This window comes from Manis javanica, chromosome 16 (assembly GCF_040802235.1).
Source record: "Manis javanica isolate MJ-LG chromosome 16, MJ_LKY, whole genome shotgun sequence".
NCBI classification, from domain to species: domain Eukaryota; kingdom Metazoa; phylum Chordata; class Mammalia; order Pholidota; family Manidae; genus Manis; species Manis javanica.
Genome location: NC_133171.1, coordinates 58800648 through 58824056, shown reverse-complemented (window position 1 = coordinate 58824056; position 23409 = coordinate 58800648). Strand labels below are relative to the sequence as shown.

General features: G+C 49.7%; 1 protein-coding gene and 1 long non-coding RNA gene across 7 annotated transcripts in view; one reads left to right on the top strand and one right to left on the bottom strand.

The window, feature by feature from the left end:
- TNXB (tenascin XB) overlaps window positions 1-18103 on the bottom strand; it is a 53071-nt gene extending 34968 nt beyond the window's left edge. For all 6 annotated transcript variants that reach the window (XM_073224589.1, XM_073224590.1, XM_073224591.1 and 3 more), the window contains exons 1-4: window positions 17919-18103; window positions 9775-10185; window positions 7557-9395; window positions 6972-7087 (exon numbers count right to left, since the gene is read on the bottom strand). In XM_073224589.1, coding sequence (XP_073080690.1) covers window positions 6972-7087; window positions 7557-9395; window positions 9775-10177 — 2358 coding nt within the window. In that variant the 5' untranslated portion in view covers window positions 10178-10185; window positions 17919-18103. The remainder of the gene's footprint in view (window positions 1-6971; window positions 7088-7556; window positions 9396-9774; window positions 10186-17918) is intronic.
- A 676-nt stretch (window positions 18104-18779) lies between these two features.
- Window positions 18780-22554, top strand: LOC140846813 (uncharacterized). The gene is made up of 2 exons (XR_012126251.1): window positions 18780-20590; window positions 20814-22554. It is a non-coding gene; the product is annotated as an uncharacterized lncRNA (long non-coding RNA).
- Window positions 22555-23409: the final 855 nt, after the last annotated feature.

The following is a 23409-nucleotide window of genomic DNA, read 5'->3' as shown; positions in this document are numbered from 1 at the left end:
ATGATTCATATTATTCCCACTTGACAGATGAGGAAACTGAAGTACAAAAGGAGTAGGTATCTCACCCATAGTCACCAACAACAAGAAAATGCCAGAGATTTAAGCTCAGGCAGCATGTTCTTAGAGTCCCCTCTCACAGTCACTACCTTTTCAGCCTGTTCATGAGCTGTCCACCAGAATTCTACCTGACACATGCCAGGACCCTGCCTTTGGCTTTCCTCAGGCAACCCTAACTACCTGAGCCTGAGGAAGCTTCACCCAAGCTCAGTCCAAACAGATCAAGTAGATGAGGGATGTCCCTTCAAGTCTCACTTCTTCTTTAAAGCATCTGCCCCAGCCTGAGCCTCCCCACACACACCTGCCCCTGACTGGGTAAGTAGGGTGTGACGCATGTCATGACATTTCGCTCTAGGCACTTTTCTTGTCTCTTCAGCAAGCTTTAGACCCCTTAAAAACAAGGCCCACCTGCTCAAAGTTCCACAAATACGTTTCCTGATTTTGTACCTGGCATCATGCTGGGCATTGAAGACACAGAAATAAAAGATACAGTCCTTGCCCTCAGATAGCTCATGATCTATTAGCTACATGTATGGCCATGTCCTAAGTTTTCCTAGATCCCTACCCAAATCTCTATGTGTTGTATATTCCTGTGAGAAAACCCTCCTCCAACTACACATTTAAGGTATTGTGATTATCTGTGGTGACACCACCAGAAGTCTGCTCGCAATGGGTCCAGGCAGGGTCCTCCAACTACACATTTAACGTATTGTGATTATCTGTGGTGACACCACCAGAAGTCTGCCTGCAACAGGTCCAGCCCAGTTCCATAAAAATAGGAGGAACAGTTATCTGCGAGCACTCTACAGCCCCACATTACACTGAGCTGTCTAGCTGGGACAGCTAGTAAGGACGCTCTGTTCCGCTGAGCTATGTTGGCTGTGATGGAGAAACCTCCATTCAGCCAAGTAGGACTGGAAATTTCAAAAGGTACTCTCCTAAACCAAGAGAATTCTGGGGAATCAACTTCATAAATACCAAAGTATAAAACCAGATGAGAGGCCACGTAGAGATTTCAGGGTTGAGGATGAAATAAAGCTTTGTCAGAATTTTCTTCACTGAAAAGTTCTCCTAGGCACACAGGACCCCTGCTCCTCCCCTACTCACTCTGTCCTAGGATATCCCAGCCTAACAGGCCTCAGGTTGGTCTCAACTCAAGACCTTGAAGTCTTCCTGCCTAGAACTTAGTCCTTAGTCTCTCTCTCTGCCTGTCTCTTGTCTTATTCCCCAACACACACACACACACACACACACACACACACACACACACACACACACACACACACACACACACACACACAGTGTGCTCTCTGATTATGTCTGGCCCTTTCACTGGGATAAGCCCATATTCAGAGTTCTTCTCCCATCAGACCCACACACACGAACCTTTTAGACACCTCTCAGTCCCTCCTGAGATCCATTTGGCAACGGTCCCCTAAAGTTCCACTGTCAGTCTAACCTGCATCTCTCATCTGTCTTATCTGAGTCAGGCTCTCTACCAGATGCTGGCAGCTGGCTCTGCGCCTTGCTGAAAGCATGGATGCTTCACTGATTGTCCTTGGTGAGTTTCTAATCCTGTTCTTGATATCAACCTTGTGGCCCCAGTTGGAGGACTCCACCTTGGCTGATGCCTAGAGCTTACCTCCCCCTCATTCCCCTTTTCAGACTAGACCCAAACAGAAAATTTTCTGAGGCTGCAAGGCTTCTGCCCCAGTGAAAATGTGGCAGAGCCCAGTTACTGGCTTCAGAGTACATCCAGACAAGGAATACCCAGACCTCTTTCTATTTGGAGGCTCACCTCCCCCATTTTCCTCATGCTTTCCCTCACATTCACGGGGCAGCCAGCATTTTGTAAAATAGCAATCTTCCTTAAGTTAGTGATCCTCAGGCTTGGGTGCCTGAGGGCACCCAGAATCACCTTGAGGGATTGTTACAGTGTAGGTTACTGGGCTCCCCTTCCCCCAGAGCTTCTGATTCAGTAGATCTGGGGGTAGAGTCCAACAATTTGCATGTCTAACAAGCTCCCAGGTGATGGTAATGCTGCAGGTCCAGAGAACACACTTCAAGAATCACTGTCAGAAAAACAACGCCAGATATGCAGGGAGAAGGAGGAATGTTCCTCTTCTGTGTTCTGAACATCACTCTAATAACTAGGTGTGTCCCTTGGCCAGAAATGGCAGGGGAAAGAAGTGCTTCCAGAAAGGGGAGGGGACAAGGTAGAGATATACTTCTAGAAAAATGGCAGTGGCCAAAGAACATCCAGCTACCAAATATACTCCGTGCCAACAGAAGTAGACAGAGTGCATTGGCCAAGGCAAAAGGCACAATTCCACAGAAAGGCACAGCCACAGGAGGCTTTGAAAGCACAGTCTGAGGACCATTTGCACAGACTGGTGTGGAGTTCAAGAGAGCTGTGGGGACCAATTTAACAGGAGATTTTTCACACCGCACTTGGAGAGAACACAGAATGTAACAGAGGGCCCCATACCCAGAGCAGAGCAGATGAGCTGAGCATGGCCAAGCCAGGCACAGGCCAGGTTGACCCCATGGGTGAGAAAAGAAGCATGCTTCTTGAGAACACTCAAGTATGGGTTTGTATTTACTAAGAGCAAGTGCCAATGATGCCCTGCAACCTCCTTCTGTCTCAGGTGTTTAATTCTTCTTTCCCTGAAGTTTCTTAGAAAAGTTCCTTTAAAAAGTCTTATTCCCTGTAAGCTAGTTCAACCATTGTGGAAAGCAATATGGAGGTTCCTCAAAAAACTCAAAATAGAAATACCATTTGACCCTGGAATCCCACTCCTTGGAATATACCCAAAGAATACAACTTCTCAGATTCAAAGAGACATATGCACCCCTATGTTTATCGCAGCACTTTTTACAATAGCCAAGATATGGAAGCAACCTAAGTGTCCATCTGTAGATGAATGGATAAAGAAGATTTGGTACATATACACAATGGAATACTATTCAGCCATAAGAAAGAAACAAATCCTACCATTTGCAACAACATGGATGGAGCTGGAGGACATTATGCTCAGTGAAATAAGTCAGGCAGAGAAAGACAAATGCCAAATGATTTCCCTCATTTGTGGAGTATAACAATGAAGCAAAACTGAAGGAACAAAATGGCAGCAGGCTCAGAGACTCCAAGAATGAACTGGTGGTTACCAAAGGTGAGGGGTGTGGGAGGACAGGTGCAGAGGGAGGGATAAGGGGACTGAGGGGTATTATGTTTAGTATACATGGTGTGGGGGATCACAGGGAGAACAGTGTAGCACAGAGAAGGCACATAGTGGATCTCTGGCAACTTGCTGCACTGATGAACAGTGACTGCATTGGGGTATGGGTGGGGACTTGATAATATGGGTAAATGTAGTAACCACATTGTTTTTTCACGTGAAACCTTCATAAGAGTGTATATCAATCATACCTTAATAAAAAAAATTTTTAAAGTTTCATTCCCTCCTCCATATACAAAAGTAAACTTGAAATGTATCAAAGACCTGAATGTAAGTCATGAAACCATAAAATCCTTGGAAGAAAACATAGGCAAAAATCTCTTGAATATAAACATGAGCAACTTCTTTCTGAACACATCTCCTCGGACAAGAGAAACAAAAGCAAAAATGAACAAGTGGGACTACATCAAACTAAAAAACTTCTGTACAGCAAAGGACACCATCAGCAGAACAAAAAGCCATCCTACAATATGAGAGAACATATTCACAAATGACATATTTGACAAGGGGTTAACATCCAAAATACAAAAACAGCTCATATGCCTCAACATCCAAAAAGCAAATAACCCAATTAAAAAATGGGCAGAGGATCTGAACAGACACTCTCCAAAGAAGAAATTTGGATGGCCAACAGGCAAATGAAAAGATGCTCCATATTGCTAATTATCAGAGAAATGCAAATGAAAACCACAATGAGATATCACTTCACACCAGTTAGGATGGCCAACATCCAAAAGACAAGGAACAACAAATGCTGGTGAGGATGTGGAGAAGGGGGAACCCTCCTACACTGCTGGTGGGAATGTAAGTTAGTTCAACTATTATCGAAAGCAATATGGAGGTTCCTCAAAAAACTAAAAATAGAAACACCATTTGACCCAGGAATTCCACTCCTAGAAATTTATCCGAAGAAAACAAGATCATAGATTCAAAAAGACATGCACCCCTATGTTTATCGCAACACTATTTACAATAGCCAAGACATGGAAGCAACCTAAGTGTCCATCAATAGATGAATGGATAAAGAAGATGTGGTACATATACACAATGGAATATTATTCAGCCATAAGAAGAAAACAAATCCTGTACCATTGCAACAACATGGATGGAGCTAGAGGGTATTATGCTCAGTGAAATAAGCCAGGTGGAGAAAGACAAGTACCAAATGATTTCATTCATTTGTGGAGTATAACAATGAAGCAAAACTGAAGGAACAAAACAGCAGCAGACACACAGACTCCAAAAAGGGACTTGCAGTTACCAAAGGGAAAGGGGGAGGGGAGGGTGATTGGGGAGGGAGGGAGAAGGGGATTAAGGGATATTATGATTAGCACACATAATGTAGGAGGTCACCAGGAAGGCAGTACAGCACAGAGAAGACAAGTAGTGACTCTATAGCATCTTACTACACTGATGGACAGTGACTGCAATGGGGTTGGGGGGGCACTTGATAATATGGGTGAATGTAGTAACCACAATGCTGCTCATGTGAAACCTTCATAAGATTGTCTATCAATGATAGACTTTAATTAATTAAATAAATAAATGTGTTAAAGATGATCAAATGAAGTCAATAAACCATTTCTTTCATATACTTAACAACAAAAATAGTCTCATTCCCCTCAAGATCAGAATTATGTAAATAATATACACATAGAAGAAGACAGCGGGAGAAACAGTTAAAAATGTTAACAGTGCATTTTAGTGTGAAACAACCAAGAACTATTTGTTTTTTTCTCTAGTTGCCAAATTCTTATCTTGTGATAGTTATTTTTATAACAATTTTTTTTTTAACAGAAGAAATAATCCAAGCTATCTTGGTTGTGCAGCAAAGGAGGGATTTCTGCCTGTGCTTCTACCAGGGAGTGAGGAGGACAGACAGAATATGGCAGGGGTCTGGCTTTGGGGGTCACTTAGATTGACCAGGCCGATTGGGGTGGAGATGATGGCACCTTTGAGCTGTCCCTTCTGTCCTAGAGCCTTCCTAGGGCTTATGCCCTGGGAATTAATCATTTTTCCAGAGTCATGGCTGGGCAGAAGTAGGGTGACATGGCCTACCCACCCATGGCACCTGTGGAATGATGTCAGATGATGTAAATCTGGGAGACTAAAACACATCACAAAAGACTGATCTGTATAAAAAGAGGTCTCTACTGAGAGGTCACAAGGCTTTGTCCTCTGGGTGCCCCCCAAATATTTTAAAAGTGACTTGGAAGGAGACAAAGAAAGGATGCTTTGCAGCATGCTGATGACATGGAGGCAGGGGAACCAGTTCAGACTCAAATTTTTGCAACAGCCTAGGCAGCTTGGCCCAAACCAAAAAAGATAACACCAAGCAGAGCCAAATACAAGACTATACATTAGGCTAAAAAAGTGTATACAGTGGAATGTCATCTTTTTTTCCTTCTTTCTTTCTTCATCCTTGTTTATCTAGATTTTTTAGTTTCTACCCTAAGGCTATATGACTTTTCATTGATTTTTTCTATTGTTTTATTCTTCTCAATTTTATTTATTTTTTCTCTGATCTTTATTATGTCCCTTCTGCTGACTTTAGGCCTCGTTTGTTCTTCTTTTTCCAATTTCAATAATTGTGACTTTAGACTATTCATTTGGGATTGTTCTTCCTTCTTTAAATATGCCTGGATTGCTATATACTTTCCTCTTAGAACTGCTTTTGCTGTGTCCCACAGAAGTTGGGGCTTTGTGTTGTTGTTGTCATTTGTTTCCATATATTGCCTGATCTCTATTTTAATTTGGTCGTTGATCCATTGATTATTTAGGAGCATGTTGTTAAGCCTCCATGTGTTTGTGAGCCTTTTTGCTTTCTTTGTAGAATTTATTTCTAGTTTTATACCTTTGTGGTCTGAAAAGTTGATTGGTTGAATTTCAGTCTTTTTTGAATTTACTGATGCTCTTTTTGTGGCCTAGTATGTGGTCTATTCTGGAAAATGTTCCATGTGCACTTGAGAAGAATGTGTATCCTGCTGCTTTTCGGTGTAGAGAGTTCTTAAGACTTTTATAATAAAAATTTACTAGAAAAGACAAATACTATCAATACAGATGGCACACAGTTTGTGTGACCATAAGTCAATATACGTCAACTTTAAGAAGAGTGCCGTGTATCCAGAGTCAGCCAAGAGAATGACTGGACTCCTCTCTGCCCCCACACTTTAGGGACAAATGTGGAAAGCAGGAGCCACTAGAGCAGGGAGCTCAGGAAGTGAAGGATTCTGAGAAAGGGGTGAAGAAATCAGCAGCTTTTGCCTGGAAAGAATGAAGAGTGATGTGGTGGCTCACCTCTCCCAATGCCTGAAAGTCCATGGTGTAGGATGCAGAGAAAGCAAATAGATTATGAATGCTCGTGAAGACCTGGCGCAGGCCAATGGATGGATGTTAGAATGGGGCAAACTGTCATTCAGCAACAAGAACAACAATGATGACCAGCAACGGACTGGGCAGAGCTCCCTATGGCCCATGGTGTTCAGCTGCAGTGAACCACTGCTGCAAAGGCCGCCTGCAACCCCATGTGATGCAAGATGAGAAGGCCCTTAGAGCAGCTTCAGGAACCCAGCTATCTGGACTCACCAGCTGAGTACCTGGAACTTCCTGCTTGAGGTGAGCACTCCCTCCCCCCAGGCCTGCCCACCCAGCCCCCTCCTGGAGGTTGGCTCTCACCGTGGGGGTGAACTGAATTTCATAGGCATCCACAGTGCCAGGAGCCTGGGTCCACTCTGTCCGAACTGTTGTCTCTTCCAGGAGGTACATCCTCATGCTTTCAATGGCTGGCACCTCTGCCCAGGAGAATGGGATATGGGATGCTGGTTACCGAAGCAGCTCTCACCCCCTACCCCCACCATCACAGGCCCCCTTACTCAAGGCCATACTAAGTCATCACTATTGGAGTCCCCACTCCTCTCTGGGGGAGAGGCTAAGCTGGCAGAGGCCTGCACAGATCCTGGGTCTCCTTTACCTTCCCCCCATTTCCAGAAACACAAAATCTCCCCAAAAGCAACTAAAAGGGCCCCCAACCTGCTCATCAGAGACCTAAAAGTAGGTTCTGCCTGCTGGCATGCCCCATGGTTCTGCTGCCCCTGGTGGACCCTGGTTCCCTGGCTCTTCTGACTGCCCCCTCCCTGCAACGTAAGTCTACTCTTCACTCCTCTCCAGGTCCCTGGACTCCTAGGCCTCCGGCTCAGGCCTTCCCACTGGCTCTGGTTCCCAGTCCCTGACAGAGCATATTGGGCAAGGCTGCCTCCTCACCTTCCCCACAGTCCTCCCCTGCATAGCCGTCTTGGCAGACGCAGCTGCCGTCACGACATTCTCCACGGCCACGGCAGTCCGCAGGGCACGTTTGGATGGCACAGTCTGGGCCTCGGTAGCCCTCAACACATACACACTGGCCTGAGCGGCATAGTTCCCGGGGCCCACACCCCCCAGGGCAGGCGCTGGCGGGGGGCTCTTCTTGCCCACAGTCCTTGCCGCTATAGCCCGCGTAGCACACACACACTCCCTGCACACAGCGCCCACGGCCTCGGCAGTCCGCCAGGCAGGTGCGGGTGGCGCAGGAGGGGCCAGTGTAGCCTGAGTCGCACACGCAGTGTCCCTCCTCACAGCGGCCACGCCCATGGCAGTTGGAGGGGCAGGTACGGAGGCCGCAGTCCTCGCCCGCGTAGCCCTCCCAACAGGCGCACACACCGTCCTGGCACACGCCATGCTGACTGCAGTCGCGCGGGCACTGCCTCATGCCGCAGTCCTCGCCTGAGTAGCCATCGTCGCATACACAGCGCCCGTCCAGGCACTGGCCGCGGCCTCGGCAACCTCCTGGGCAGCTGCGAGTGCCACAGTCCTCGCCCTCGTAGCCTGTGTCGCACATGCACATGCCATCCTCACAGCGGCCTTGGCCGCGGCAGTCGCCGGGGCACCAACGACTCCCGCAGTCATCGCCCGTGAAGCCTGGATTGCACACGCAGCGGCCGTCCACACAGCGCCCGCGCCCACGACAGTCGCCAGGGCAGGCACGCGTGCTGCAGTCCCGGCCTGTATAACCAGGCCAACACACGCAGCGGCCATTCTCGCAACGGCCGCGGCCGCGACAGTCCCCAGGACAGCTGCGCACGCCGCAATCCTCGCCACTGTAGCCCGCGTTGCACACGCACACGCCGTTCTCGCAGCGCCCGCGGCCTCGACAGTCACGCGGGCAGGCACGCGCGCCGCAGTCAGGCCCAGTGTACCCGGGCCAGCACACGCAGCGGCCGTCCTCGCAGCGGCCCCTTTGGTTGCAGTCGAGGGGGCAGCTGCGTACGCCGCAGTCGTCACCACTGTAGCCTGCATCGCAGATGCATTCGCCATCCTCGCAGCGCCCGCGACCCCGGCAGTCGCGCGGACAGGTCCGCGTGCTGCAGTCGTCGCCCGTGTACCCTGGCCAGCACACGCAACGACCGTCCACGCAACGCCCGCCCTCGCCACAGTCCCACGGGCAGGTCCGTGCACCGCAGTCCTCCCCAGTGTAGCCAGGGTCACAGACGCAGCGCCCGTCCTCGCAGCGCCCCTTCTGGCTGCAGCCCCGAGGGCAGCTCCTCACAGCACAGTCTTCGCCAGTGTAGCCAGGGTTGCACACACAGCGCCCATTCTCGCAGCGCCCCCTCTGGCTGCAACTTCGAGGGCAGCCCTTCTTCCCACAGTCCTCGCCAGTGTAGCCGGGATCGCACACACAGAGGCCGTCCTCGCAGCGCCCCCTCTGACTGCAGCCTCGAGGGCAGGAGCGCAGGCTGCAGTCCTCGCCTGAGAAGCCCGTCCGGCACACGCACACGCCCTGCACGCAGCGTCCGCGGCCGTGGCAGTCCTTGGGGCAGGAGGGCCAGCCACAGCTGGGGCCGCTGTAGCCAGGGAAGCACACGCAACGACCACGGACACAGCGACCCTGATCGTTGCAGTCATCAGGGCAGGACCCAGAGGCTGAGGGTGGGGAGGAGGGGGTTACCCTGGCGTCTGTGGGGTCCGAGCAGGTGGGCCCACCCCAGCCTGGCTCGCAGGAACAGGCACAGCGACCCAGGTCAAATACGCCATGGAGACTGCAGAGGCTGCGAACGTCTGTCTGGCCTAGAGTAAGAGGGAGAGTCAGGCCTCAGTCTCTCTCAGGGAGAGGTTGGGCCCACACAATGCTCCTTTGAATCAGCCCCTCCAGCAGGGCCAGCTGATTTCATACGGCCATCTTAGTTTCCAGCTGCTCATTGTCAAATATGTGCGGCCTCCCAAGGGCCTTAGCACATGCTTCATGGGAGGGGAGGGTTGACATCTAGCCATGTGGTTCCTCTCAGAGTTGTGTCCTAGGCTGCACTCACCACCCCCAAGGGCAAGGAAGGGGTGCCTGTTTATAATTCATACCAAGGTCCCTTCCATAAAGTATGATGACCCACCCGGCCTAACCCACTTCTCCACCTTCCTCTTCCTGTGGCCCCTCCTGTAACCATCTGCTCACCTGTGCCAGCCTGTGCAGCAGCAGGACAACATCCCCCTGTGCACTGTTCCTTGAGCCCCTTCACCAGCTCCTCCAGGATCTCCAGGCGGACTCTCAGGGCCTGCACCTCTGAAGCGGGGATGGGAGGCTCAGTGCCGGGTGGACAGCCACAGCCAGCTGAAGGGGGCAGGTTAATGCGGTGGGTGAACACCACCTGCTTTTCCCCTCCTTCCACGTTGTGCTCATAAAGCTGAGAGGAAGGGCTTCCCCCTCTTGGCTCTGCTGTCCGGCCCCCTGGCTGGGGAGGCGGCCGCGGGGCAGGGAGTGTCACGTTGTACCGTTGAGAGAAAGGGCCTGCTCTGACTGTGTCCAGCAGCACCAGGAGGGCCAGGCTGGAGGTTAGGAAACACTGGGCTGGCATCATTCAGGAGGCTGCAGGGAAAGAGGGCACGTGTGAGAGCAGCTTCACAGAGGAGCCAGGATGGATCCCCCTCTTTCTCAACATCCATCCCCCATCGTCACCATCCATATAACCAATCTACCTAACTCCAACTTAAGTAAAAATCCACATGCAGCCCAACCCACATATGTCCCTTGGGCAGATTTGGTCTCCACCTGGCTTTCTAGTATCATTTGGTTATCTTGCTCCCGTTGTTTTTTTTCACTGTTCCATGGACACCGGTCATTTGGCTGTGCCACAGACACTACAAGTTTACATCAGCCTAAGGGCTTCTGTACTTGTCTGGGACCCTCTTCACTCTGCTCTCAAGGACTGACTCTTGTTCAAATCTTAACTCACGTGCCATTGAGCCAAGAGGCATTCCTTGGTGCTCATTTGGAGCAGTCTTCTGTTACTCTATCATGAGATCCTTCTCATGCTCTTCATGGCATTTACTGCTTCCTGAATCATCTGCTTATGTGCATACTTGTTATTTTTCTCCCACTACTAGAGAGGGTGCTGCACGAGAACAGGGACCTGGTCTGTCCTGGCACTGCTTTGTGCGCCTGTCAACAGGGCTACCCAATGCCTTTATGTTGAGTGGGGGAGCAGGTGAGCACATAAGACCAGTCCTTCCATAAGCACCTGGATCCCAGATCCTATTGTCTTTCCAGAAACCTTAAGGTGTAGATTATACTTTTATTCAACCCCTCTCTCAACTAGACCCTTCTCACCAACTTTTATATGAGCCCAAATATCTTTTTTTCTTTTTTTAAAAAAACCCTCCTCCTGAGGACTTACATTACCAAATATCAAAACTATTATAAAGATGCAGTGATAGAACATAATAGGGTCCAGAAATAGATCCACACAAAGGTGGTCAGCTGATTAATGGCAAAGGTGCCACTGCAATTGAGAGGAGAATGGATGATCTTTTTGGTAAATGGTGCTGGGTCACTTGAAGATCCATTTGGGAAAAAATCTATTTCTACCTTATGTCTGCAAGGAGAAATTAATTTGAAATGAATCCAATAGACCTAATTGTGAAAAGTGAAGCAATGTCTCTCAGAACAATACCTTATAGGAAAAAAAATAGGAGAAAACCTTTATGACCTTGGCGAAAGCAAAGATTTCTTAAAATCTAACCACATAAAATTTAACCATTAAAAATTTCACACAAAACTTAACCATAAAAAGGAGGCTGATACATTGTACCTTAATAAATTAATGACTTCTGGTCATCAAAAGACACTAGTAAGAGAATGGGAAGGCAAGTCACAGACTGGGAGAGAATATGTGAGATATGCCAGTATGTGTGTGCATGTGTGTGTGTGTGCATCTGTTTATACACACACACAGGGAGGGAGGAGAGTGGGAGGGAGAAAAAGTTATTGACTGAGAGTGTGAGAGAGGATTAAAATCTAAACGAATTCCTTCAAAACAAAACAACAAAAAACACTAATATCAACAAGACAAGAAATAATGAGTGTTGGCGAGGATGTGGAGAAAAAAGAACGCTCCCACCTGTTGGTAGGATTGCAAATTGGTGCAGCCACTATGGAAAGCAGCAGGGAGGTTTCTCAAAATACTAAATATAGAAATACCATATGACCTAGCAATTCTAGTCTGGGAATTTACTTTAAGAAAACAAAATTACTAATCTGCAAAGATATATGCACACCTATGCTTATCATAGCATTATTTACAATAGCCAAAATATGGAAACAACCTGAATGTCTATCATTGGGCGAATGGATAAAGAAGATGTGGTACACATATACAGTGGGATATTACTCAGCCATAAAAAGAATGAAATCTTTCCATTTGCAACAACATTGATGTACCTAAAGTGTATTATGTTAAGTGAAATATAGCAGATAAAGAAAATACCACATGTTTTGACTTATATGTGGATTCTAAAAAACAAATGAGCAAACAAATAAAAATGAAGTAGACACAGAGAACAGACTGGTGGTTGCCATATGGGAGGGTGGGTTGAAATAAGTGAAGGGGAAGAAAATAGTGAGAATGTTTGATATCTTGATCTGGATGATGGTTACATGAGTATATGCAAATGTCAAAATTCAAACACTGTACACTAAGATTGTATATTTATTGTATGTACCTCAACATAAAATATTTAAATACATATATAATAAAAATAATAGAAGTTTTAAAATGCAGGTAACCTAGTGTTTTAAATTGTCAAAAGACTTAAACAGGTACTCCAAGAAAAGAATGTCTAAAGGGTCAATAAACATATGAAAAATAAACATATATATGTATAATAAATATACATGTATAACATATGTGTAACAATACTAGTAACCAGTGAAATGCAAATTAAAACCACAATGAGATTCTATCAAATATCCACCAGAACAGCTAAAATTAATGGAAGTGTTGTTGCTCAATACTGGTAAGAATATGAAGCAAAAAGAACTCTCATCTGGTGCAAGCAGGAGCATAAACTCTGGAAAACTGTTAGGCAGTATCTACTAAGGTCTAAACCCCAGCAATTCCACTTATTAGATATCCAAAGAAATGACTGCATATATCCTCTGAAAGATATGTATAAAAATGCTAATGACCCCTTTTTCATATTAGCCCACACTGGACACAACTTCAGTGTCCGTTAATAGTAGAATGGATAAATAAATAGAATAGAATACTATACAGCAATGAAAAAACCCTCTTGCTACATGCAACAACATGGACAAATTTCACACATATGTTGATAAGCAAAAGAAACCAGACGCATAAAGAGAACATTGTGAATGATGTTATTTATATGAAATTCAAAAACAAGCAGAGCCAATCTCTGCTATTAGAAGATAGGAAATATTTTGTACCTTGATCTGGGTGGTAGTTAAATCAATGTATACTGATCCAAAATTAACTGAGCTATACACTTAAGATTTGTGCATTTCACAATATGAACGCTACAGTTAAAAAAAAAAACCCATTTCCAACTTACACCCCTTCCAGCCTCCAATATTTCTCACATTTACTTCAGGGCCACAGTTGTAAAAAATTTATCTGTACTTGCTGTTTCCATTTCCCCATATCCCATGCATGCCTCAATCCACTTCCATCAGGCTTCTCCACCTCCTTTCAACCTACCAAACAGCTGTCCCTAGGTCTCCCAATGATCCCAGTGTCATAGAATCTAAGAGACATTTGTCTTCATCTTTCTTTACCTCTCTCAAAATCACTGGATACTGTTGACCACATCTTCCATTTTAAAGCATTCTGTATCTGTGCTGTTGATACGGTAGCCAGGAGAAAGATGTGGCTCCTGAACATCTGAAATGTGGCTAGAGTGACTGAGACATTGAATTTTATTCAATATTTTTAAGAGCTCCCCAGGTGATTGTAATGTGCAGAGTTGAGACCTAATGCTGTAGTCATCCACATAAGTACCTTTATCCAGACCCTGGGCTTTAATTTCAGAACCATACTCCAATTTGTAAACTAGCCTGGTCAACTCCTTTTAACTCCAAGAAATATATCCAACTGCCTACTTGCAATCTTCCCTTGTGCACAGCAAATTCAACATGTTTGAAACTGAAGTCATGATCGCCTTTCCTTAGGCCCATTCCCTCTCAGTGGTCTCCACTGCAGCTCACAGCCCCACTGCTCATCCAGCTGCACAAGCCAGATACCTAACAGCCCATCCAACACCACCATATTTCATATTTACCCACATTTTCTTGTAAGCATCTCTATAATTTGATTACTTCTCTAGCTGGTCCCTCTGCTTCTACTATTGCCCCTTACAATCTCACAGAAGTCACTAGGATGTTCCTCTTTCCCTAAAAATTCTTCAGTGTCTCCCTTCTGAATTCTCTTTGAACACTGACAAACAGCCCTGCAGCAGCTGGCCCTTGCTGACCTCTCCCACCTCATCTCCTATAGCACTTCCCTCTTTCTCCATCCAGTCCCACTGGCCTTAAGTCCTTCACACTCTTCCTAACCCCAGGCCTTTGTATATGTGGTTCCCTCTATGTGGAATGCTCTTCTCTTTTCTCTTGGCCTCCTTGCCCTTCAGGTGTCAACTCCACATCACTTTATCAGGGAACCTTTACTGTCCAAGTCAGATTCCCTCTATCATGTGATATCACAGCACCAGGTAATCTCATTTGTAACATTCAGAACAATTCATAATCATACATTACGTGTGGGATTATTTTAGTACTTTCTTGCCCACACTCAATCTTTCCCGATAGACTGTAAGGTCCATGGGGGGGGCGAATGGCACCTGTTTTTTGTTGTCTGCATCTGGCATATAGTGCTCAATAAATATTTATTGACCATATGAGTGAATGAAAAGCTCCATTTAAGCCCAGGACTAGCATCAGAGCTGGAACCAAGGACAGGACCAAGGTCAGGGCTAGGACCATGGACAGTGTCTGGGACTGGAATTTAACAGCAGCTCAGGGAGAAGCCAAGCCAGAGAGCAGGCCAGGTGTGGGTTCTGGTAGGCTCAGATGGTACATGCCCTTTGGAAAACTGCGGGGCCAAGTCTACTACATCTACTAGAGCTATATGCAGACCTTATGACTCTGCAGTTCCACTCCTGGGAACATACCCAGCACAGCAGTACTACTCATAGCTTCAAACTGTGAACTACCCAAATGTCTCACATTGGTAGAATGGATTAAATAAAGTGTGGCTTATCCACACAGTGGAACAAAATAAAACAATGGGAGCAAACTACAACCATATGCAATAATATGGTGGATCTCACTAATATGAGACTGAGCAAAAGAAGGCAGACACAAAAAAAGAACATGCTGTAAAATTTGATTTATATGAAATTTAAGGAGAGGCAGCATTGGTCTGTAGTGTTACAAGTCAGAAGTGTGGTATTCTTGGGAGAGTAGTGACCAGAGGGGTATGGAGCAGGAATTCTGGGTTGCTACAAATATCCTGTTCCTTGATCTGTGTGCCGGTTACCCAGCTGTGTTTGTGGAATCCACTGAGGCAAGGATTGGGGTGCACAGGACAGGAACACAAGGATTAGAGAGAAGTGGTAGTGGGGCGCTCAGGGTGGGCCAGGAGAGGGGCTCTGGCAAACAAAGGAGTGAGGAGGTGCACGCCAGGGTTCCATTCAGGCCAAGGTTTAGGAAAGGCGTCAGCAGGTACCCTGCTTTTCCTGACCAGAGAGGCTGGAGAGAGGGAGAGCGGGGGAGTGGTGGAAATGCTAACCGGTGAGGACGGGACAGTGACCAGCTCCTGCCCCCAACACACACACCTTTCCTGGTTTCCTATCCTTAAATTTCTCCTCTGGGTCTGAGAAAAAGGAGTTTTCAGGGCTACCAGCCATCACACCGTGCCACCAGCCTGTGAGAGACAATAGGGAGCCGATCACAGGGACAGAGAATTTCCACACTGGGAAGCACATGCCCAAGCAAGCCACGGCAGAGACCTGGCTGACAGAGTACTGCCCTTCCCTGGCCCCTCAGCCTTTCTCTGTGCTTGGGGTGGAGCCTTGGGTATGGGGTAGGCGCCGACCTACCCTTAAATCCTATGCCCAAGGTCATGCAAACCACAGGGTGCATGCACACATGAATACACACAGATAGACTTGCATGCACTCACCCACAAATGAAAATATGAACACACTTATAACACATTAGATATGCATCCAAATAAATCTGCATCTTTGCAGGCACACACGTGTGAATGTGCATGCAGTCACGCGCGCGCGCGCGCACACACACACACACACACACACACACACACAGACACACACACAATCTCTTCTTGTTTCCTCCACACCCTATCACTGGGGGATGCTTAGGAAAGCTAATTTCTCATTGGCTCAGAAAGCAGCTGTGTGAGTCAAAGAACTTAGCCCGAGTGAAGGGAACCAAACAAGAGGCCTTCTCCAGTGGGCAGCAGAGGATACCTGGAGGCCTTTGGGAGTCGTCCGGTACCACTCCTCCACAAGAGGATTTCACATCTTTCCCCTTGTGGTGGGGGAAGGGGGAGAGGGTTCTCTGTAGTGAGGCAGGTCTGAGAAGAGGGGAGTGGTCCCCATAGGCCACACCTCCAGAGCCTCCTCCCCTATCCCCAGCACCACTCCAGTGCCCCACTTCCAACTCCTGGAAGAATTCTGCTTTTCTCGTAGAATGAGGAAAGCAAGGAACTTGGGTGTCTCTTGTTTCCCCCTCACCATCCCCCTTGCTGCTGTGTCTGGGGCGCCTTTCTGAAGTTGGGGGGAATATGGCCTCATCCTCTTGGCATCCTCCCCATAACTGGAGGCTGGCAGAGGTAGTGGCATCTTCTCAAGCTCTGACTCAGCTCAAGGGGTATTCCTGCTGTAGCCAACTTTGACACTTTACTCATCAGGGACGGTAGGTCCTGAGAAGTGGGGAGAGGGGTTGGCTTCCACTAAAGATGTTCCAGAGATGGGGGATTCTGGCACCTTCCCCCATGCCTCTTTCTGCCTCTCAGCCTACAGGAGGAGTGAAGGTAGGATTCCAGGAGTGTGAGAAGGAGGGTGATGAAGGGATTCCAGACACTGGGTTGAAACCAGGTAGCAAGGAGATGCCAGGGAGGGGAAAGTTGGGGGATCCAGAAGCCCCTTATTCTGGGGAGCTAGTGGGCTAGAGGAATGGAAAAATTAAGAGAAAGGATTTCTGGCCCCACAGTGAGGAGTCAGGGGGCAGTGAGGACAGGTTCTGGTCTGCACCCAGTGACCAAGGCTCAAAGGGAAGGAAGGTGGAGGAATTGAGGTGCTGGGTCCCCAGCCATTGGAGGTAGGGCCAGGGGAGGAGGGGAGGTGGCTACAGGTCGGGGAAGTGGGCAGGGACTGGAAGCAGACAGTGGCAGCTGCGGTGTTTCTCAGTTGTTTCCCAGGAGTTCCTTTCTCAGTTCCATTTCCCGTTGTTTCCAAGCCATTAAATTCTTTCCAGGCGAGATAAGGGGCCCGCCCGCCCCACCCGGGGCGTGTCACGTGTAGGGGGTGTTCAGACAGGCACAGGGAGAGCCTGGAAGCAGGATGGCGTGAAGATGGAGCCCCTGTGCCTCTGGAGGCCTGTCTGTCATCCCAGCCCTGCTGAACCGTGAGTCATGGGTGCAAAGCTCTCAGCCAAGAACAAGTTTTAGGATCCTCTCTTCGGGCTCTGTGCCCTTCCCAGATCTGGGAGTCCAAACTCTGCTCATTTTCAGTATTTCCTAAAGGCCCAAGACCCCCAGAACTCCCTCCCAGGCCCTGAAACCCCTGTACTATAACCTGGGGAGTCCCCTCCTGGATGCCCAGAGCAGTGTCCTCCAGCGCTGGCCCACATCTCTGGCTCAGCTGTTCAAGGCACAGCACTTCAGGTCCCACGGCACTTCCCTCCTGAGGCTCAGCGGGCCACCAGTTCAGCCCAGCTGCTGGTTCCCTCAGTCACAGCACCTCTGGGCCTGGAGCCCCACCTCACCGATAACCACCTCCACCCTGGTGCCACCGCCTGATCCTGTCCAAACCCCGGCATCCACCCCAACACATACACACACACACACACACACACACACACACACACACACAATGATCCGTCCTCCCTGACATACCGTCCACAGGGAGTCCAGTCCTCTGTCCCAGCAGAAAGTCCCTACTCTCAGAGGCTCTCCTGAGAGCTCTCCTGCCATACCTTCATCTGGGGTGCTGGGATAGGACAGAAAATGCCACCTCTCCCAGCTCTTCCCTTGGCTTCCCCAGGGCTCTGTCCCTTACCTCAGCAACGTCTGCACCTGCTCTGTCCCCGACGTTGGGAGGGGGATTCTTGGGATAGTGCAGGGTTAGCTAAGCCGAGCAGTCCTGAGCTCCCTGGAGGTCCCCTTCCTTGTTCCGTGCAACAGGGGCTCACTGAACCACGACCCAACCGTCGGTGTCGGCAGCAACAGCAGGAAGGAGGGAGCCTGCAGTGAGCAGGGGGAGGAGAAGGGGAGGACCAGATCAAGGTCGGGGAGGGGAGGGAAGATAGGGCAGGTCCTCCCAGCCCTCCCACCCAGCCAGGCCCTCCCTAAGTCACCATATGCCACCACTCCTCACCTCCTCCCATCACACCCGCCCCCACTCCCTGTCCGGGATTGCTGAGTCCCACAATACCATCATCTGGCCCCCTCCATCCCTGGTCCTACCTCCCACATCTTTTCCCCATCACATTTTTACTCTTCCTCTCCACCCTATTTTGCCCAACTTGACATTCCCCTATCCCTTACCCCACTTCTCCTTTCTTCCCACCATTTCCCCACCTGTTGCTTCGGTTCTCTGACAGGTTTCTCCTCCAACCAATACCCTTCCCCATGGCCAGCCCCTTTCTCTTCTCTCTCCCTAGGGCTTACCCTCCCGCCTCTCCCCAGGTGCCACATTGCTCCAGCTTGGATCTTGCCTGTCTGCCTGTTGCCCAGTACCTACTCCTTCGTCCCCGCACCAACTCTCTCCTCGAAGTGGGGGGCCAAGAAGAAACCTCCCTCCCAAGCCCAGATTCCTCTCCACCACGGGGCCTCTTTTGGGACTTGCCATTCCCACCCCACCCCTGCCTAGTCCCATTGCACCCACCTGTGTCCCTGTCTCTCCCTCTCCTTACCTGCTTGCACTGTCCCTGAGCTGCCTCTTCCTGTCTGTTCTGCTCAGTCCACCTTCTGTTTTCGGCTCAGGATCATGGCCCTTTTTTCATTCTCCCACCTCAGCAAATTCCTAGAGGAATGACAGGTGAGGCCTGGGCACTGGCTGGTCAAGGGCTCCTATGTCCTGTATGAGATTTGGGAAGGATGTTGGGGTTCAGGGAAGATGGAGAAGGGAAGCCTGGAGGTTAGAACAGAGGTTTAGGGATGGATAAAGAGCTCGAGGCTGGAGGCCAATATGGGGGTGGGGCACGAATGGTGGAGTGGAGTTGTGGAAAGCAGAAGGGGCTAATGTCTGGGAGCTGCAGGGGAGCAGAAGGAGAAGCAGGGGCAGGGAGAGTTAGGTACTGCAGGAAAAGGTCACTTTGACCTCAGGCAGATGGAAGACTGACACCAGAGGGCAGGGTGGCAGACACCCTGCAGATGCATAAGGTTGCTGGCTATTTCGCTGGCCTCATTTCCCCAAGAGCTTGCTGCCCTGATGAGGGGCTGACAAAACCTTTGCCACAAAGAAAAATCCAGGCTGAGGGAGACCCCACCCCAGGTTTCACAGTGAGAATGGAGTTCTTACTACATTACTACAAACCTCACCACTGAGGAGTTGCTCAGCCAAATCACAAGTGATGGGTGAGAGAGACATGCAGGAGCCTGTATCTGCCTGATTCTGTCACTTGGGTTGCAGGTGTCTACCCCAGGGCAGAGCCCCTTAGTCTCTGCATGGTATTCCTGGTCAGGGTACACTGGTACAGCATGTGGCTGGGTCAGCTGCCAGTTACCTCCCTGTGGCTGGGGGGCAGGGGCTTGCATGGGCTCTCGCGTGGGTGTCCCCGTGTGTGTCCGTGTGTGTGTGTGTGTGGCTGTTTTTTTCCTGGCTCTGACAGGGAGGATGAAGTCAGCATCTTGGACGGAGCTGGGCTCAGCTTCCTTCCTCTGCCTTGGCCTGAAGCTCCCAGAGTAGGTAACAGCTTCCCTCAGATCTTCTGGCAGAGCTTGGGGTAAAGTAGACAAGAGGGCGAGGGAGGGTCTGAAATAGCATTACATGGGGAGAGCAGCCTGCACAGAGGATGGGTATTTTCTGATAGCCCCCAATTTCAGTAATTCTGTCCCATGGCCGCAGCCACTTTTTTTGTCCTTTTATCTTGGCCACCATAAGTGTACTTGGCCCTGAGAGTGGCCAGGAGACCCCGGAGAGAAGCACAACTTGGGTGATGGCCCTGGGATATTTTGGGAGACCCTGGAGAGAAGCACGACCTGGGGTGATGGCCCTGGGATGTTTTGGCAGTCCTCTGCTAGGGAGACATAGGACGCTGCAGTTGGAGAAGAGGAAAGGGCTCACAGACATTTACAAGCTTACAAGGCATTTGAGGAAGCCACTGGAAGCTGACAGACATAGTTTCAGATTCTGAAATAACCACTGTCTAAAATTTGATTCACCCCCTGGATTTCAGGTTCTTGGAGGAGCTTGTGTTTTATCTGTTTGCATCTCATCAGAAAAGCACCAGGCCTTGCACAGAGCAGGTGCCTAATAAATGCTTGTCACTACTGAATTGCGAAAGGGCAGGAAGGATGGGGAGTGTCTGGTAGGGAGCCCTGGGCGTGAAGGCAGGGAAACCTAGTGGTCAGAGGTGGGTTGCCTTCACTGAAGTGTCCAGGCTGCTGGGTAGAAGGGTCAGGGTGTTGCCGAGAACCGTCCACGTGCTCTGGCTGTCCTAGGTGTCTTCAGCTCTGGGCTCCCAATCTTGCATGACCCTTGCAGTTCCTGTCCTGACTTCAGAAGAGGTAAGATATATAGAAAGAAATGAAAGGGGAAGACAAAGAGAAGGGAAGGGAAGGAAGATAAAGAAGAGTAAGGGCATTTAAGGGCAGGGACCTGAAGGACAGAGAGGCCAGGGGCTCTGGTCCAAGACAGCAGTCCCGGAGAGAGGAAGAGAGAAAAAGTTTGCCCTGGGCTTCCGCTGACAAAACACTCTCCTACACAGTGTTCTTTATTGGTTTTATGCAGGCATTTTATTAGTCCCACTTTGCGGCTGAGGAAACAGGCTCACAGGCATTAAATGACCTGTCCAACAGACTTTGCTAGTGGCTCAACCCAGGTTTTCTGATTCCAAAGCCTGTATTCTCTTCCCTCCTCCAAGAACATCCTGGAGAGATTGAAGACTTCAGGCAGAAACAAAGAGGCTTCTGGAAGAACTTGAGAAGCAAGAGCAGACGATATGGAGTTCTGAAAGTTCTTTCTGCAGCGTTATGATGTAGACTCAGAAGAAATTGCCAAGTACAAGATGGGGGTTCAACATTTCATTGTTGGGAACTGGGATGGGAGATAGTGAGAATGGGGAAACACAGACAGAAAAGACTAAGTCTGATATGAAAGATGGGCAAGAACTAAGGCTAGGGGTGAAAAGGGAGCAAAGGAGCCATTAAAGGAAGGGTTTGGACCCTTAAAACTTGCTTTGCCTGGAGATGCGGGTGTGGGGAGAAGGGAGGAGGGAGGACATTTCTATCTCGTGACAAAAGAAGTCACACAATTGTTTTGTTCTCTACTCTGGGGTGGGTGGGCGCCCGTATTTACCAGAGGGACTGGGGTCGCTGTGGCAACCACACATCTGGGCCCTGGAATCCAGATGTGCTGTATCCAGAAGCCATAGCAGAACGATGAGGCAAGCATCAGGCTCTGCAGTCTTGGCCCCCACAGCTGGGAAAAGGAGGGAGGATTGGAGGAGGGAAGGGGGGGAAGGGAGGGCCTGAAGGGGGGCCAGTCGGGGGGAGAGGAAGTGATGGAAAGGGATGAGGAACGTGGACCAAGGGGTGGGAAGGGAAACAGGGGGTAGCGTGGAAAGAGGGGAGGTGAGCACAGGGTCAGCAGCAGGAGATGAGAAGACCAAGAAAAAAGAAAGGGAAAAGAGAGTGAGGCAGAGGGAGAGGAAGGGAAAAATAGAAAAGAAGCAAGAAACAAAAAGATGAACAAAGAATAAAAGGTCAAAAAGAGCAGGTGAGGGATGGCTTGTGGTGGAGTAAAGGGCAAAGAAAGGCAGGGAAAAAATCTAGAGGAAGGGAAGAGGGAGAGACAATGGGTCAGGGATGACAGGAGGAACAAAGAAGGAAGGGTTCTGGGAAGGAAAGCAGCACAGAAAGACAAGGAGGGCCTGGGACAGGAAGGGCCAACAGGAGGCACAGGAGTGACAGTGGCGAGCAGGCTGAGGTGGCCTCGGGTGGAGCTGTGGCTGGAGAGCCATGTGGGCCTGGAGGGTGCAGCCCAGAGCCTGACCTGCCACCACCTGCCATGCCTGCACCATCACTCTTACACCAAAGTCTTCCCACCACCCTGCTCCCTGGCTGAGAGAGTGAACACCAGTTCACACCAAAGTGCCAGCTGTCTCCTGCCACGCAGCCAGAGGCACTGCATGCCCCACTCCAGAGCTCCCAGACTGAGATGCCGGCACATCAGACACCTTCCTGAGCCGAGACCCGGAGAGAGGACCAACGGGACAATGAAACAGTGATGGACCCAGATGGAACAGAGGAGGACTAGAGGATAGGACAATGTAAATGGAGAGGAAGGAGCAAGGGAGGAGGGAAAGGTGCGTCTACTATGGACCAGGACCTGTGAACAGCATCTTTCATGCTCACAGCAACCCTGAGAAGTAGGTAGGAGCATCACATTTTGTAGCTGAGGGAACGAAGGCTCAGGGTGTTTGTTACACTATCAAGGACACCCGCTAATAAAGATAAAGCAGGGGACCCAGCTCGGGTGGTGTGGCTCCAAAGTCCTCGTTCTGTGCTCACTGTCTGGACGAGGCCATGCACTGCCCGAGGGACTCGAGGCGGGAAGGCTGACGAGCTGGGGCTGCCCTCTGGAGGGGGGAGAGGCCCAGTTCCTGGGGACCCTTGTTCCAGGCCACCATGGTTACTCAGTCTGTTTCCACCCCAAACACAGTAACGGGGAGTGGGGGAGCCTGGCTAGACACGTGAGGTCCTTCCCCCTCCTTTGGGCCTGGGCCCGGGGCCCGGGCGGCCCCTGTCCAGTCGTCTGGGCTCAATGCCCAGGCCCAGCCCACACCCTCTAGCTGACCCAGAACACTCCTGCAGGGCCAGGCCGGAGGTGCTGCTGGACTGGAGCTGGTGACAGGGACCCCCAGGTTCAGTGAGATCTGGCCCCTCACCCTCTGTCTTGCTCCCCTTCCTCCTAATTCGAAAGCAAAGCCTTTTCTGCCTGACCTGCTCTCATCCTCTTCTTTTGATTAGACTCTCAAGTCTCAGTCTCCTCTAGTTTAGGGCTAAGAAGATGGTCCTCGATGTTCCCCTTCCCTCCACCACCCCCTCCACTGGGGCCCCCCTTTCTGGGCTCCCAGCCCTCTGGCCCCAGCTCTATTGTTTGTTAAAATTGCTCCTCTTGGACATCAAGGGGAGGGAGAACCTGCTAAAATAAAGGGGATCTAGGGAGGCTGCTCACCCCAAAGGGTGTGGGGCTCTGTCCTTCCTGTTTATTCAGACACATTCCAGGCATCTGTATCCTCGGGGCTGTCACGCATGGGACAGCCCTCCCCCAGGGTCCTACAGACACAGGCATACTCCAGTGCTGCAGGGGCGGAGGCAAGGGG